The following is a 17,665-nucleotide window of genomic DNA, read 5'->3' on the forward strand; positions in this document are numbered from 1 at the left end:
ATCTCAGCTGATATATTTACCAAAATTTTCATAATGTGCAGATAACTACGATTTAAGGAACCCCCCGGGGGGCCCGGGCGGGCTTAAAGAAGCATCCCCCTCAGGTTGTTTACATTTCCCTGAGGGCAAAACTCTCTTATGTAAGATTCTGAATTCTTGAAATTATTTTCGTAGTCACCCCCAAGTAGAGGAATTTACATACATAAAGGGGGTCTTATGATTATTATATATGTAACCCGACTACCAATAAATCCATCAAGTTGTCTTTTTTTTTTTTTGGTCGATACAGGGGTGTCCGGGTCAATTCTTACAGGGTCCGACTAATCTCCTGTGGCCCGGACCCGGCGCCCCAACCCGACCTGAACACGATAAGTGCGCGGAGGAATCCAGTGGAGCGGAAACTCGAACTTGAGACCTTAAGGATCACCTGTGAGAGGCGCTACCGCTGGACCATTCACGCGGGACTATCAAGTTGTCTAATCTTGAGAGCCCTTTGGGGTCAAGAATAGTATTTTAATTAGTAATAACTGCATCAATTAGAAACATCTATAAAATTTATGATCAATCTGAGCAGTGGCAAATAATTGGAAAAGATAAAAGGAAAGAGATGAAAAAGAAACAAAATGAAAAAAAAAAATCGACCAAAACAACAAAATATTACTACTAGAACCATAGAATTGCTAATTTAAAGCATTTGTCTTTCAAGTTTCAACCAACGAAAGGGTTGACCCAAATTGACTTCAAAATATTTTCTACCATAGATAGAGAAACTTCAAAAGTTACATTAACATTTGACCAAAAAAACTGATGATAAAATCCCATCACTTAGGTTCTAGCCTAATCTACAAAATATCACGTACAACATCTATCAAGCCAGATATGCCATCAGCACCTCCTTCATTATCACCATTAACCTCCTCAGCGCTGGGACCATCACTCTCCTTGGAACCCCAGAACCTCCTTCCTTATCACCATTGCCATCGCCAGAATTTGAAGATTTTTCAATTGTTGCCTTCCCAACAACTTTCACACCCTTCTTTCCATTAGGGTCGACCATACCAAGTTTTGCCTCCAACTCATGCAAGGCTTCTTCAATAAGCTCTAAGAGCCCGATTGTCCTAATCAAAATCCTCACATTGTCATCTTCAGTAGTCCCACAGAAAGAGCCCAAAAAATCTCTCTTTGTTTCTTCTATCCCCACTGCTTTGGTCATATTGTAAACTGCGCATCCCTTGGACACCTGGTCCAAGAGATGGAAAATAACTCCAATGCAGGATCCAACAAGGAATCCAATTTATCAGATCTTTCCAACTTTGCCAAATCTTTCAGATATTTCTCTCCTCCTAGTTTCAAGTCCGCCTTGAATAGTCTTTTCTGTTCCCAACTAAACCTAATTCTAGCCTCATTATCAGGCGGATCATCATTGCAAACCAACTTCACCTCCAAAGGTCTGATTTTATTGATCAAACTTTGATTTGTTGCCATCTTCACACATGCTGCCTGAACAGCTTTAACACCCATCCCTTTAGTTACCTTAGGACCGAACCTTTTGGAGAAATTTCTAAAATTGTGATGAAAAAAAAAAGTTATTCTACAAAGGGGATAATTTTTGAAGTTGTTTCCAAACTTGTGATCTTCGCATTTGTGAAATGCGAGTTCACATACCTCGCATTTCACAAATGCGAGGTAGGTATTTCCAAAAAAAAAGAAAAACAATATCGCATTTTCCAAATGCGAGCTTCTAAGCTCGCATTTGGAGAATGCGAGATTGAGTACCTCGCATTCAAGAAATGCGAGGTACTCTCAATTTGAAACCAATCAGACAGACACCATGAAATTATCAATGCGAGGTACTCACTCTCCCTTCACTCTCTCCGTGCAGCCCTCCTCACTCTCAAAATTATCTTGGTCACCGCTTTGTCATCGGAAATCTCTCGGAAATCTTTCGATTAAATGGCCAAAATGTTCAATTTTAAGTGTCTAATTCTTCCATTACATAAAATGTTATATGTATTTTGGAAAAGTTTAGTCCTTATTTGACTTGGAATTAGTCATTATGCAATTAGGATTTTTATATTTTAGAAAGTATATTTGGCTAAATAAGGAAAATTATGCTTAGAATTTTGCATGGTGTCTTCAGTATATTTGGCACAGCCATCTTCCTTTACCTTTCTCACAACTTTTTCAGTTATTTTGAGGGACATAAATCAGCAATAGAGCTGGTGGATGAAATGTTGTCTACTTTGGATTTGCTGGCAGGGTGTTTAGTCCACTTTTAAGGGGAGATTTTGTCAAAATTTTTTCAAAAGAAAAAAAAATATTAATCATAATAAATTACAATAAACAAATAAAATTCTTGTCAAATATCTTGCATTTGCTAAATGCGAAGACCCAATAGATAGAAAACCATATGCAAAATGCCCCCTTTGTAGAATTTTTTTTAAAATCATCATAATTTTAGAAATTTGCGTGAGGATTCTATCCATCACACTCACCGTGGCAAAAATCTGCGAGAAGCCTAAATTCTGGTAAGTGTAGATAAAAAGAAATCCTGAAAGGGGACAACAATATTATTTTTAGATCAAACTAAGCAATTTAACCATTTGGGGTATCATCATAAGAAATTCGACATTTTGAATGAAATTTTCTGGGATTTTCTTGTTTTGATACTTTGATCTTGGGTCGTTATTGTATTGCTGATATCATTTTAAATTGATTCACAATTCAATGGGGTTTTCATTACATGGCTCGTACATTGCACGGTTGGCAACTAGTAATTTTCCAAAAAGGAAGATGAAAGGACAAAAAAAAAAAGAGGTAAAATATGGAAAGTGCTCCGAAATCAGTATTAGGCCTCTGGACATGCAATCGTTTGTTAACAAAATGGGAGGTCACTGACCTCGCATTTGTTAAATGCGAGGTCTAAGTGACCTCGCATTTATTAGATGCGAGGTAACGGACCTCGCATTTAACAAATGCAAGGTATGATTTTTTTTTTTTGTTTTTTTTTTGGATTTTGTTAATCGAAAATTCAAGGAGACTTCGCATTCATCAAATGCGAGCTCATGGAGCTCGCATTTGCTGAATGCGAAGACCCCTTGGACAGAATTCCATGTTCAAAATGCCTCCTTTGTAGAATTTTTTTAAAATTCATCATAATTTTAGAAATTTCTCGAACCTTTTGGCAGCCTTAAATCCGGATTTCCCTGGGTTCCATGGCATGTTCTGAAACCAATATACTTCAAGCATAATACCAAACTAGATATAAACTAATCGTATAGGCATGCAGCATAAATAAGCAAATAAACCCAAAAAAAAGCCTTAAATTATGATCAAATACCAGGAACACCCACAATTGCAACTCAAAATCAGAAGTGAATTTGAAATGTTAAGAGGGAAAAGGGGAGCAAAAGACCCCATTTAAAGTTAACACCATTATTATTAAATAACATAAACTGGATGGGCACTACAAGAAAACTGACTTTTCACGACGCCAGAATTGTGCTGCAAAAAGTCAAAAAATCGCCGCGAAAACCTTTTTGCGGCACAAATGTGACGGAATTAAATTGTGTCACAAAAGTAGCCGTTACAAAAGAGAACAACACAATTTTTCAATATGTCTCATGTATTTGCATCGCTCTTTGCGATGCCAATTTGAATGTCACCACTCTACTTGCGGCACAAAAAATGCGCCACAAAATGTCCACAATGTCATGCGACAAAAACTCACGTCGCAAAAAGTCACCAATATGAAGGCCAGAAATCAATTTTTTCATGGTACAATAATTATCATGCTCAAATATCCTAAAATCGAATATTATAACAAAATATAGTTCCACAATACAGTAGAATAAAGTATCATACATTGTTTTAGTCAAATTCTACAAACTTTATCATTTAATATTGTTCGCTCCAATTACAAGATGTTTCATATATTCCAAAATGTGCTTGTCTTCAAAAGTACAACACTTCATCATACATCTCTTAAAAACATCTTCATATCTCAAAATCCTGAAATAACACAAAAATATGGTCATAACCATTCCTGAATTCCCTATAGATCTACATTCAATAAAATTCATTTCCAAATTAGGGAGAGACAATATCCAGTACATGATCATCGGTATATAAAGACAATATCCAGTTATATATTTATGCTAAGAGAGTACCGGCACTTATACAAAAAGAAATTCAAAGACGTCCTGAAACAAATTACATTGACCACCTTGCCACAACAAGCTTGAATATGCACATTGGACTCATCAGACTTGATAATGAGAGATACCATGGGAGCTACCCCTCCTAAGTCCTAAGTCAGTTAATGTAGCGAAAATAGAAGGAAATAGAAAGGAAAAGTTAAAAAAGTTTGCCCTTTAAGAACTGCACAATTATAAGTAGCTAACAGGAGCAATCCATGTCTTTATCTAAGTAGATCATTCTTGCACAATTTTAAGCATAGGAAATTATATCGACAGCAAAATAAGTATATTCTTAACGAGTAAAATTGATCTTCTATCACAAGCATAAAAAGGGTATCGATTGATTGGAAGCTAAGCAAGAAAGAAGAATTTGAAAAGACCGGGGTATAATGTTGAGATTTTGGATTGTTGGTAAAGACCGGGGTATAATTTTCTCCTCTACCCAAAGGTTGACGCGAGAGCGCGGTCCATAATATCTGTGAGATCTAATCGAATCTTCATTATTTCTTTCAATTTGTTGCTATTCATGCATTTTCTGAATTAATCGTTCATGGGTATTTTATTAATTGAATATCAACGGCCGGGTATTTGATTTAATCTAATAGCCTACTGTCACATTAACTAAATTGAATCCGTAATTGTTCGTTTAGTTGATCCCTAGTGGCAACCACCATAATTGGCTTTATGTTGGGAAAACGTAAGATCTGATTTAAATAAACCCTCTTAGCGTGTTTATTGGTCAGGGTTGGGTTCTTCTAACTTTAATGCAACTGGATAATTAAATTCCTACAGTCGTACTTAGAGTTGTTTTCTGGTTAGAGAAGCAGTCAATGATCGTACCTTGACTGTCGAAAAAGTAAGGAAGAACTAGTTGTCAGAACTTGTTGATAGATATAACCAACCTAGTGACGGATGAATAAAATATCTTTGCATCGATGATCATTTAATTGGACCGTGCCTGAGCAGTTGATCCTTTGGGTAGAATTTTATTAATTGCTACTTTTAGTAACTTGTGCTTTGCGAATTAGTTTTGAATTTAGTTTGCTTTATTTTTATTCTTATTTTTTTTATTTGCCTCCCATTAAAAATCCCCCAATTTTGTTCTATTGACTTTGAAAGAAACAATTTCCTACCCGTTCCCTGTGGATTCGACCCTACTCACCGCTATACACAAAAATTATATTTTTCTTGAATAGGTAATTATTATTGCACAGATTCGATACCTGTCATTATTATCCAAAAACAAGCTATGTTCCCTGTCGTTCTCCTCCAAGAGACGGAAAAAGAAGAAAAATAAATTAAATGAAGGAGCCCAAAAAACGAAGTTCCCTATCCTAAACAAATGACTACTTATCTCCCTAGTTGGTCTCTTCGATGATAAGGAAAAGATAAGACAAAAAGTCAAGTGCTACCTAATGTCCTGTTTTCTCGTTTCCTATTGCTAGTCAACTAGCTAATACAATGCACTCCTTATCAGCACAAAGAAAAGGAAATCGTTTTCTTCTTCTCCTTGTGGGCCAGGTTGATGGAGCTTTAAGAAGTCTCCCACGTGTGGAGCAATTTTGTCCATAAGGTCCATCCTTTTGTGTACTTTTCTGCTCCACTCCCTGGTATTGAATCTAAATACCAAATATAAGTAGATATTAATAATTAAGTAATATTTGGCAAGGACAAAGAAGAAAATTAACAATAAAATTACTAACAATTAACACCCTATCAATTCCCCCAACACCTAAACCATGCTTGCCCTCAAGCATAGGAACAACAATTGAACACCAAAGTTTGACAATGGCTATTGCTCCAACTACCGCATTGCCAAAATACCAAGAAAAACATATATCAAGCATCACAGGTCATGATCCAAGAAAAATCACCCCGGTTAGCTTTCCAACCACCAACTCCTCCAATTTAAAGCAAACTAATCTAAAAAAAAGGAATGGTTGCTCACATTTATCAGCAAATGGTCCAACTATTAACCAAAATCTCAACATTATACCCATAAAACGGCAAGAAAGAAGAATTTGAAAAGACCGGGGTTCAACCCCTACCTCCCACAAACTTGTCACTTTACGTGGCCGGTCTTCTGCCCCCACGGAATAACTTGAACGGTCTGCTCCTCCTCCTTAGGGTATGGCGACCTTCCTGATTTATTCAGGATTCGAGTCCCGTTGTTAATGTGCTCGGTGTGGAGTGGGGCCTCCTCTCCCGGGCCGCAGGGAATTAGTTGGGCCCCGTAAGGATTGACCCATACACCCCTGTGTTGATCTCCGTCCTCCTCTGCAGGTAACTGACCAACGGGTACCTGAATTCAGATACCAGTTCTTTTACATCTAATTCTTCTTGCTCTTTTTTTTCTTTTTCTCTTACTGTGGTAGAAATCAAGAGCAATGAGCCAAAAAGAAAAAAAAAAAAAAGCTATCGAATAATTGCGATAGCTGATTTTTCCCTTAAGATACTCGACTCGTTCTCAGTTCATTTAGACTTGTTCGTTCGTTAACAGTTCATTCAAAATTTTATATGAGTCAAGTTCAAACAAATATTTTGGCTCGATAAGTTATCAAACGACAGGAATTCTTTCGCGAATTTAAATGATTGTTACGAATATGGGTCTAATTGTCATTTCACAAAATTTATAGTGCATATTGTACTCCAAATTCCTAATTCCAGACTTAATCATTCGCAGACATGGGCCTAATTGTTTGCGAATGGTTCGTTTATGGTAAACAAGTTGAGCTCGAATTCGAATTTATACTAGAATTTTGCTTAACAAGCCCACTACGAACATATATTTAGAGCTCGGACAGTATCGAATGAACACAACTTGTTTGAGTAGATTAATGGCTCAACATATAAAATACTCGTTCGACTCGATTTGTTTACAATTCTAAAAGTAAGGGAGATAGGTGCTATTTTTAAACATTTAGAGGCACTAAGTGATATTAAGATAAACCCCGGGGGAGGTTTCTGATATTATTTCAAATTAGAAATACAAACTATTAATTTCACTTGCTCCTCTAAATTCTCATTACTCTCCTCCATATCTCTCTACCCTTCTCTGCAGGTAACTGACCAACGGGTGCCTGAATCCAGATACCAGTTCTTTTACACTAATTCTTCTTGCTTTTTTTTTTTTTCCTTTTCTTTGCCGTGGTAGAAATCAAGAACAATGAGCCACAAATATAAGCTATTCGAATAATTGCGATAGCTGATTTTTTCCTTTTTTTTTTGTTGGGTATGCAGGCATGGAAGAGCAATTTATACTTCGGCTTCCACCTTCGGTAGCTGAACGGATAGACCGGCTCTTGAGCGAAAACGCATCTTCGTCTTCTGATGACAAGTCCTTGGATTTAACCTTTTCCGGTGAGCGACTTTTTTTTTACCATCTCTATTCTTAAATTTGTGTTCATCAATTGAGAGTTTATATAAGAAGCGTCAAGAAAGATTTTGATTAGGAATAAGTGCAATTTAATTATTTGGTTTGACTAGTTTGTATAGAACCTCTACTGAACATTGTTATGCTTCTTCTTTGTTCGGATTAAGGCATGTCAATCATGCTTTTGGAGCTTTTATAGTTTCTGCTCGCTGCTGATGTTGCTTCTGCTGGTGCAGCTGAGCTGCTTGTTCCTTCGTTTTTGTAGTGTTTATACTTTATTTCGATCTATTGTTCCCTGATGTTCACCAATGTCAGTGTTGGCACTGTTTAATTTACTCACACCTGCATGTATATTTCATTTGGTTTTTTTCATGTTTTTGAATCTCACAGCGTGGTTGATTGGTTCGCTGAACAATGATTTGAGTAGTCATTTTAATCTAAAAGATGGTCACTTATTTGCCACTTGTATCTTCAAAAGGGATTGTTTATCTACCTCAAACTTGGTTTAGTCGTCCTTTATACAATGTGTATAATGATTCTTTCCTATTGGCTTCCAGCTTATGGTTGTATAATCCCATTTAGTTGCTTGAGCTTTTGGTGATTTCTTTTTTTTTCATCAGTGTCCTTGAGCATCCTAGTAGATAAGGTTACAGAAAATCAGAGAATGGCAGATGCAATGTATGTTAGGATATTTTTGGACCTTCTTTTAATTGCTGCTGTTCCTATTGGTCTCAAGTTATAAGTCTTTGGAAAAAATTTGCTAGTTAGGAGATTAAGGAACTTGTTCTGTACATTCATCCGGCCACCAATTGCTTCTGACTCTTGGCTCTGTTCTCTGTTATGTCGCTTTCTCTTCAGAAATTGAGGCTCAACTAGGCTTCTTTTTCTTCTATCCCTAGCCTCACTGATTCTCTTGAACGATGCATGATATCTTTTCCGTTTTGCTCTCTCTCTCTCTCTCTCTCTACACACACAGAGACGTATATGGTCCACACTAAATTATTTAACTAGTAACCTGATCTGGAGCGGTGGTTGTTCTTCTAGGATCTTGTTCTTATATTGAAGTGTGCCCTTGACCATTTTTTCTAAACCTTTTTGGAAAGTGGGAAGCAGGAAAGCGAATACACATGATGTGCAACTTAAACTGCCATAAACAGTCTCAGTTCAACTGAAATAGGATTCATGTCTTTTCAGTGAAGATCTCATCTGTGTTAGAGATGTTAAAATGAGAATCTGGTTACAAATATGCAAATCTTTAACCCACAACCAGTTTTTACGGGACAATATTGGGAGGATGGAATAGTAATGTAATCAGATTACCAATATGAGGTTCATTTGGTAAAGGAGTATGAGCCAAGGAATGGGTATATATTTAAATGATGCATATTGTTGGTGCTTGGAAGGATTTTATCTGAATTGGTATGTTGCTTTCATTTCCTGGACATATGTAAATGGGGCAATTTCGAAATTTATCCCATACTTGATGTCGAAAGACTAATTTTACAAAGAAAATACATGGATAAAATACAAAAGGCAGTCAGAAAAACAGCATTTTCCAATTTCCATCATCCTTGTGGCTGTGAGACAAATCCTTTTCCATCTGTACTCCTCACTTTATGCCCACAGCCCCTGTAATCTCTCTCTCTCCCTCCCCCTCTTCTGCTAGCTCTAGCTCTTTGTTTTTTGCTTGTCATAGCTCTTCACTAGTTGTGACATTGCTGTAGTGACCATTGATATTTTGCTTGAAAAGATGCAACAGTTCAGTAGATTCTCAATTTATGTAACGGAAGAAGCATTTTGATATCTACAAATAAATTTGTTATTTTGGATGTCGGTGGATCTAACATGGGTTGTGATTCAATCTTGGGACTTGGATTATTTTGTTTGTAGTTTTTTGTAGTCTTTTGGAAATTGAATGGATGTAGGAGGTCTAGGGAGCTGAGTGGTGTTTATTTTTTGTGTAGTATGGAGGTTGAAGAGGCGTGGTTCATCCTTGGCATTATTGTTAGTCTCTTTTATATGATTTTCAATGACTTCTCTTTGATTGTTTTTCACAAAAAGGAGTTGAATTGTGTAAAATTGGCCTCTTCAGATAGCTGTGGTGGTTGCTGGTGGTAGTCTCGCACTACTTGTGGGGAGTAGGGGAAGGCAGACTGGTCATTGCTACTGGGAAAGGGGAGAAGGAAGAAAAATGGTAAAAGAATTAAGAAATAGGAGTCATAAAGGAAACTTTTCAGGGGGGGAAAAAGACTTCAAACCAATTCCTAAATTTTCAATCAAATGCTTTGTTGGCTTTGATAACACCAATGCTGATTCTCTAGCATATCACTCCCATCCAATTTTGACTCCCAAATGGAAACAAATCAGCCCCTAAGGTTAATTCAGAGTTGATTGATATCATGAGATGAATCATTGTCTTTCAACTTCACTGAGGGTTATACACGTTTAAAATGCGTTCAAGTGAATCCACAACTTTGTCTAATCATGAACAATGAGGTTGAAACATTATTTATATGTCAGTCCAAGTAATCACACAAATTCAAGATTCTGAATGTAACAGATGAAATTGCATCTGAATGAACACTTTCTGTCGACTGTCCCAGCATGAAAAATTAGAATTGGACCACTTTAGACTTGGTGGACTAAAGTTAATGAATTTCTGTGAAATTTCATGAGTTACTATGGTTGTACATGTTATTGTTTGTTACACTGCCAGCATTTAAAAGTCCTCCTGAATCCGTAGTTGGTTGACATGAATTTTATTTTCTTCATCATTCTACTTCTTGAGGGCTTGATTGATATTTTGTAGAGGATGGGAGAAGTGGCACATTTTCAATAGGAAACGATCACTTCCCTGCATTTCTTTTGGATTTACCTGGCATTGTGGAGTTATACAAAACCTATGATGATAGCGTGCTGATTAAAAGTGCAGATATTGGTCAAGTATGCTGTCAGCTTGCCAATTATTGCTTTGTAACATACATGGCATCTGAAGAGTTCCTAGTTCAATTTTGTAAAATTTGTGATGTCTTGCAGATGATTATGGTGAAGGAGGAAGGTGACAGTGTTCCAGATGAGGTGGAGTACAGACATGGCCTTACCCCTCCGATGAGGGATGCTCGAAGGCGAAGGTTCCGCAGAGAACCAGATCTAAATGTATGTGGCCTTGTGAACTGTCTCTTCTTCCAGTATCCTCTCTCTCTCTCTCTGTTACACACACAAAAAAATGCGCAAAACTAAGACATAGACACAAACAATGATACATTATGGCTGCAGTGGGTGTAAGAAAGGGACAGAAGTAGATGAGACTATCGCATGAATTTTCCATCAGATGCCATCACCTTACCTTTCAAATTTCTCCAAGAGTAAGCAATAACAGTTGATTAAAGCCTACAATGGGAAAAAACAATTTGTGAGATAGTGCCACGTAATGGCTTTTCCCATGCCCCTAGGTAGTGTTGTTCATAGGCATGAAGTGTCTATTACATATTTTGTAACTGTAGACATGTCTGCATGGGTAGGTATACAAGTTAAACATTGTGTGCTAATATTAAATTGGTATTTATTTGAGTGAGTTATGAGACGTGTGCCATTTTGCAGCCTGAGCTGGTCCGGCGTGCTGAGAAAGATTTGCAGAATATTATGGCTGGTGGAACAGCTGAGAATATTGATATCCTTCCAGTTATTCTGGCTTTCAGAACTTGAAGTAGTCAGCTTTTATGGATTTATTGAGACTTTAGCTACGTATTAAATTTTCTTTAGTTCATACTGGCACAGATGATCGTGTTGTTGTACTTGCATATTAGAATCTTAACTTGTCAAGATGACTTTTCATTCTTCTGGCTGTTGGTCCAATCTCATACTTTGTTTTGTTCGTTTCACTGTTAGATGTAGCAGGGAGGTCATGCGCATCAATTGAAGAAGGAATTCAGAATTCCACCTTCTTTTGATATTTACAGTTGTGACTTGAGATGATTGTGGAATTTTAATGGATACTGTGAAGCTGTGCATTCCTAAGATAGATTTTCTTCATAGTGTATAATTTTATTGTTGTTATTCCTTGACAAACTTACATGTTGAAGCCATTGAGCATGAGGAAGATGGCGAGGAAAATGCTCGTAATGTAAGTAAGAAGGTGGAACCTAAGCCTCCAGAGAAGCCTGACATACCTGAGGCTGGGACAGCTGGTGGAGAGCCAGACAGAAGCGATTCTGATGAGTCTGATTATTCAATATGATGGAGGTCCTTTATTTAAACTTGAGTATCTGGTTCTGCTGGGTGGTTAGACCTACTATTTGCAAATTTAACTTTGTAAGGTCATGGTTCGTCAACAAAACTTTATGTCTAAGGGTTTATAGTTAAAGGAAGTTTAGTAGTTTTATGTGTGTGCCCTGTTTGGATCTTGTTGGTAGTGATAGCCTATTTGAGATTCGACATTTCTGTGGTTTTTCAAACATTGGATAGGTTGTATATATCAATACACTAATTAGATCTAATGAGCGGGCAATCTTTGTAGTAATTGATAGTTTGGTTTCTGGGAGTGCACAATATACAGATTAGGGACTCCAAACTTCAGACCCCATAGTGTATATGCATGCACCATTCATAAATTCATTTCAAACTATCTTACCAGAGTTCTAGATGTATTTATTGAAAGGTAATCTACAATCTGAGATTAGTGGAAGAGAAGCGAGTTGATATATATGATTGTGGTTTGAACAAAATACTTCCACCAAAGGTCACAGTACTAAACTTTGTTCAATCTGGAAATGATCTTAACTAGGGATTTGTTATTGGTTTGTCTGCAGGATTATTATAATAAACTTGCTGTTTAGTGTGAAATATGATTGTGGAGAACATATGAATATGATGATATGATGACTGAGGATCTTAATGTTCGAGTTTATGGATATGCCTCCTCCAGATGTGCCTGTCTTTTGGTCCTTTTTGTGCCATCTTTCTTCCATGAATTCCCAAGAATTAAATCTGTAGTGGCTGGCATGAATTGTTCATCAATAGTAACTGTTACAAACAATTAGTCAGGAAGCATAAGGATGCTGTAGCCTGTGGGCTGATGTCATCTTTGTCTTTTCTTTATATTGGCTTGTGTGATAATGCCATTTTTATTTCTTTACCTTGGTTTCTCCATCTGCATTTTGGGAATCTACCTAAATATTGGCTTATTTCTAGCTAAGAATTTCGGCTGTAATTGCTTAAGAAATCCTAGAAGATGGTGAATGAAACTTTATGTCACTTCAAACAAGACCTTTTGACTCTCTTAACATCTCTATATTGTAAGAATCATATAAGAGATTTAAGTAGCCTTAGAACAAAGAACTTAGTCCTTTTTTTTCTCTCATTAGGGGAGAAAGTCTTGTAAAGAGGAACTTGGAGAAATACTTCATTGTACAACTCATTTTGGTGAAGAAATAGAACATCTTGGGAGCTTGTTCATCTAAGCTTTTCTCATTTTTCTTTACTTGTGATTCAATATGAGTTCATGCAATGAATCTATGAGCTTTATTGTCTTATTTCTTATTTTGAAATAAATTTTTAGATCTAGGGAGTAGATGAAACTTTTGGTACTATAATATGAGTTGAATGTAATTTATATTTGTTATGTCTTGTATTAACTTGTCTATTTATACATTCTTATTATTTGTTGGTATTAATCATCAATAGCAAGTTTTTAGTTATTGTTGCTCAATGAAAAATAGGTAATAATGATGGAACAAGATAAATGGAACTTAAGGAGTAGGCTCACGAGAGTAGAGGTACACTTAAGTGGATTTTTCTCACCATTTCATGTAGCTGAATGACTAGATTTAGTTCTTTACCATGAGAATAGAAAAGACTAAGCTAGTTTAATCCACTACATCATGAGAATGAGATTTGGCAGTATTGGAAATGAATCTCTAATTAAATAAGAATAGTAATAAGAGGTAAAATTCATTCACTTGTATTTTTGGACCATTAGTAGATTCTACACCCTAGAACTTGGATATTTAGTGAATTTTTTCCAAGAATTTCTCTCTATGAGTTTGTTGGTTAAAAGTTAGTAAGTGATTTGGTTGCTTTTTCTTGCTCTTTATTTGATATTAGTCTAAATAATAAGGTAAGTTAAGAATCTAGTACTTGTATATTAGCTCCTCGTGGGATCGACCCGAATTTATTCTAAACTATTAAGTTGGTCTACATACTTGCAGTAAAATGGGCATATTTTGGAATTAAACTTACACATATATCTAAATCCCGCCAGACACAGAACAATTCTTCATTGGTCTTATCAATTTCAAGACAAAGAAAGTGCTTTACCTCCCCGATCTCTTTCATTTGGAAACGTACAAACACCTATAATGATTAAATCATCAACATATACAAGGGCAATAGCTGACAACCACTGCTAGCTTCATGAACATATTAGAATTTGTAGGTGCTACAGAATATCTACTTTGAAGTAAGAACACAGCTATCTTGCCATACCATACTCTTTGTGTTTACTGTAATCCATACAAACTCTTCTTCAATTTGCACTTGTAACTTGATCGGATTGTGTCTTCAAACGTCTGTGGTTGATCCATATAGATTTTCCGATCTAGTTCTCTATGAAGGAAAGCATTTTTGACATTCACCTACCAAAGCTTCGATGACTTGCTGGTTGCAAGTAATGACGGGACTCGAAATGTGGTCAACTTTGCTACTGGGCTAAATATTTCATCATAATCTAGCCCATATTTCTAAGAAAATCCATGAGCAATGAGGTGTGCCTTGTACCTCTCAACTGAGCGATCTGAATGAGTCTTAACTTGGTAGACCCATTTGCAAGAGATAGGTTTGACATCCCTTTGTTTGAAAAAAGATCCCAAGTCTCATTTTGTCTAAGTGCTTGAATCTCTTTCTCCATGGCTGTCTTCCACTCAGTACTTTGAACTGCCTCCTAGTAAGTAGATGGTTCAACTACTCCATCATCTTTTGTCAAAGCTACATTAGTGTATCTGATATTTGGCTTCTTTTGTCTAGTTGATCTCTGTAGTTGTATAGATGAAGTATCATCACATTCAATCTCCTAATATTGGCTTCGCCTTTCATCTTTTGGGGTTAGAGCATGTACTCCTATTCACCAAGAACTTTCACTTTTCTCAAGTGAACAAACATTGGTTATGTCGTCAGCTCCCTCTTGATATGCGTCTAGCTTATTGGTTTCAGGTTGATCATTACATCTCTCTTGTAGCTTCTCTTTTAACTCCCGCGAGTCTAGCAATAATGTTGCCTATGGTGACCACTAGGATGATGCCTCATCAAGTACCATATTTTGTGAGACATAACATTTTCCAGTTGTGGAATCATAACACTTCCAGCCTTTCTGTTGATTATCATAGCCCATGAATATACAATGAATGGCCATCTTATTGAACTTGGGTCGTAGATGATCTAGCACAAATGCTATACTCTTAAGTGAGTAATATTAGGTTTAGCATTCCACAGTTTGTCAACTGGAGAAATAAAGCTTAACTTAGGCTGAGGTAGCCTGTTGGTTACATGGACTAACATTTTCATGCACCCAGGCCAAAAATGTAGACATACACTTTTGGCATGTAGCATGCTCCTGTAGATCTCTGTAAGATGTCTATTCTTCCATTTAGCTACTCCATTTTGCTAAAACATACCAGGACAAGTCAGCTGCCACCTAATCTTGGAGTCCTGGAAGAATCTATTGAACTCATCTGATGTTTATTCACCTCTGTTGTCTACGGCGCAGGTACCTTATCCTTTGGCCTATTTCTTTCTTGACCTTCTTCTTGAATTCTTTGAACTTGTTTAAGGCTTATAACTTTTCTTTCATAAAGTCAACCCAAACACATCTAGAATAATCATCAATAAAGGTAATCATGTACCTTATACCACTGATTGGTGGTTCTTTCACTCTACCAAACACATCTAACTGAATTAGCTCCAAAAGCACCTTGGTTCTGAACTTTGACTCCTTGTATGTAAGTTAATGAGCTTTTCCATGTTAGCAACCTACACAAACAATGTCTTCTCGGACACCTAATTGATGAAGTCCTCTAAGCATCGACTTCATCATCATGATCTTCAACTTGTGGTAACTAACATGCCCCAATCTAGCATGCCGTAGATCAACTGTCTCGTTCTTTCTCATGTTATCAACATAGGCTTCTTGAGTTGACATCATATACACTGATTCTAATTGTTTCCCTTGCATGGTTGGTGTACCTATAACTTTTAGATGTTGATATACGTTGACATTATCTAGTTCGAGCAATGCGTAGTTATCGAAAGCTGTCAATTGAGAAACTGATAGTAAATTCTTCTTCATTTCAGGTATATGGTACACAAGGTGCAACTCCACATGTTAAGTGTTGTATTGAGGTAGTATCACCATATTATCAATGTGAGTAATTGGTAAATATGAAATTATCAGCTGTCACTACCAATTGGATGCCTTTGTACTCTGTCAAATTTATTAGCTTTTCTTTGTCTCCAGTCATACGGTTAGAACAACTAGAGTCAATAATCCAATTATCAATATAGATGACAGGTTTAGTACTTATCGCATGTAGCAAAATGTGAGCTCTTGCACTGCAAATGATACCTAGACATCCCAATCTTTATCAGTCTCATTAATTTTTTTTGGAGGATGTAGCAGCATTATCTTCTGCTGGTAGGGATCTACAAAATTTTGTGTGGTGCCCTTTCTTACCGCAATTGTAGCATTCATCGTTTCACCATTTCTAGTTGACTGGAGACCATTGACATCATTTGTTTTGGCCATTTGCTCCTTGACTCTGGCCAACTCCCTCTCAATTGTTGCTCTTCCACTTATTCTGCTACCATGGGCTCCACTTACCATTTGAGTTATTTTATTTATTCGCTGGTCTCCTGTTTTCGGCTTGAGATCCTCTCTTTTTGGTAAAGAGAGCTTTTTCTTCTTCTTTGATAGATACTTTAGACATAGAGCTTCCTCATTGGCAAGTAAACCTTTCAACTCATTTAAGGTTGGCTTCTTGACCCAACCATAGGCAGTAATGATAAGACCCCTGTATTCCAGTCTTAAGGCATGGATAGCAATTCTCTGCATTTTGGTTTCTGTGATTGCATTTTAGGAATCGAATTTGGATATTTCATCACAAATTGATTTTACTTTGGAGAAATAATGAATTACTGTCATATTTTGTTGAGAAATAGACAATAATTCATTTTCGAGCTTTTGAAACTCCGCGTCATTCTTTGCAGAGAGTGCCCTGAGTGTATCCCATGCCTCTTTTGGAGTCCTAGCATCTTTGATCCGGTGTAATAAATCATCTTCCACAGCCATTGTTAAAGCACACAGATTTGCTAACTTTAACTTTCCACTTTTAAAGTGGCTCTGCCTTCGTTAGTAGTGATGTGTCATCTCCACCAACAACGAGCCACAAATCTTGTCCAAATAGGTAGAACTTCATACGAGTCCTCTAGGAACCATAGTTGTTGGAATTGATATTTAATTTAGCAACATTTCCAACTGAGACAGCAACCTCTGTCATAGCTAATTTTTATGACTTACACTTTAGTGATTGTGTGATATCAAAAAATTTCAGTGTTTCACTGTGCTTCTGGAGAATCTCTTCTCATATTGGCCCTGTGCGTGTACCTGCAAAAGAAAGATTTTATCACGAGCCGGTCCATAATAGACTTGCTCTAATACCAAATTGTTGGATTGTGCTGGGTTCTAATAATAAATTAATGGATTAAATCCACTAATAATGGAGGCAAATGAACAATTTTATCATTACTATATAAAAAGTACCATGAATGTTGTTACTCTGGAGTGTGAGTGTAAGTATTCTGATGATCTTAGTTTTGTTATTCCAATTATACCCTTATTAATTAATGATTGGAGTTTAACATTATGCTCTTCTTGATTTATTATGATAATTAAAAATTCATTATATCATATCTATTGATTTAAAAGAAAGTAATAGTTGATGATAAGCATTAGAGACTGAGCAGGATTTGATCTTAGTTTTTAATTTTATCCAAAATACCATTCTCCCTAATAATCCTAATAATTAGATTTATTGCATTTTAATAA

General features: G+C 36.5%; 1 protein-coding gene across 6 annotated transcripts; it reads left to right on the forward strand.

The window, feature by feature from the left end:
• The first annotated feature begins 7,219 nt into the window (after positions 1-7,219).
• On the forward strand, positions 7,220-17,366 carry LOC113777187 (transcription initiation factor TFIID subunit 7-like). Of its 6 annotated transcripts, none has more exons than XR_003469144.1 (8): positions 7,220-7,260; positions 7,440-7,559; positions 10,382-10,515; positions 10,609-10,728; positions 11,173-11,242; positions 11,646-11,888; positions 15,916-15,985; positions 17,172-17,366. XR_003469144.1 is itself a non-coding variant. In XM_027322234.1 (7 exons), exons 2-6 carry the CDS (start codon positions 7,442-7,444, stop codon positions 11,807-11,809), a joined length of 606 nt encoding a protein of 201 aa, XP_027178035.1. In that variant the 5' UTR covers positions 7,220-7,260; positions 7,440-7,441; the 3' UTR covers positions 11,810-11,814; positions 15,916-16,144. The 6 variants fall into 6 exon arrangements, 2 of the variants coding, with proteins under 2 accessions (XP_027178035.1, XP_027178027.1); XR_003469142.1 differs by lacking the exon at positions 17,172-17,366 and adding an exon at positions 16,828-17,127; XR_003469141.1 differs by lacking the exon at positions 17,172-17,366 and having other exon boundaries at positions 15,916-16,144.
• Positions 17,367-17,665: the final 299 nt, after the last annotated feature.

The sequence above is a fragment of the Coffea eugenioides genome, chromosome 1 (genome assembly GCF_003713205.1).
Source record: "Coffea eugenioides isolate CCC68of chromosome 1, Ceug_1.0, whole genome shotgun sequence".
Taxonomy (NCBI): Eukaryota; Viridiplantae; Streptophyta; class Magnoliopsida; order Gentianales; family Rubiaceae; genus Coffea; species Coffea eugenioides.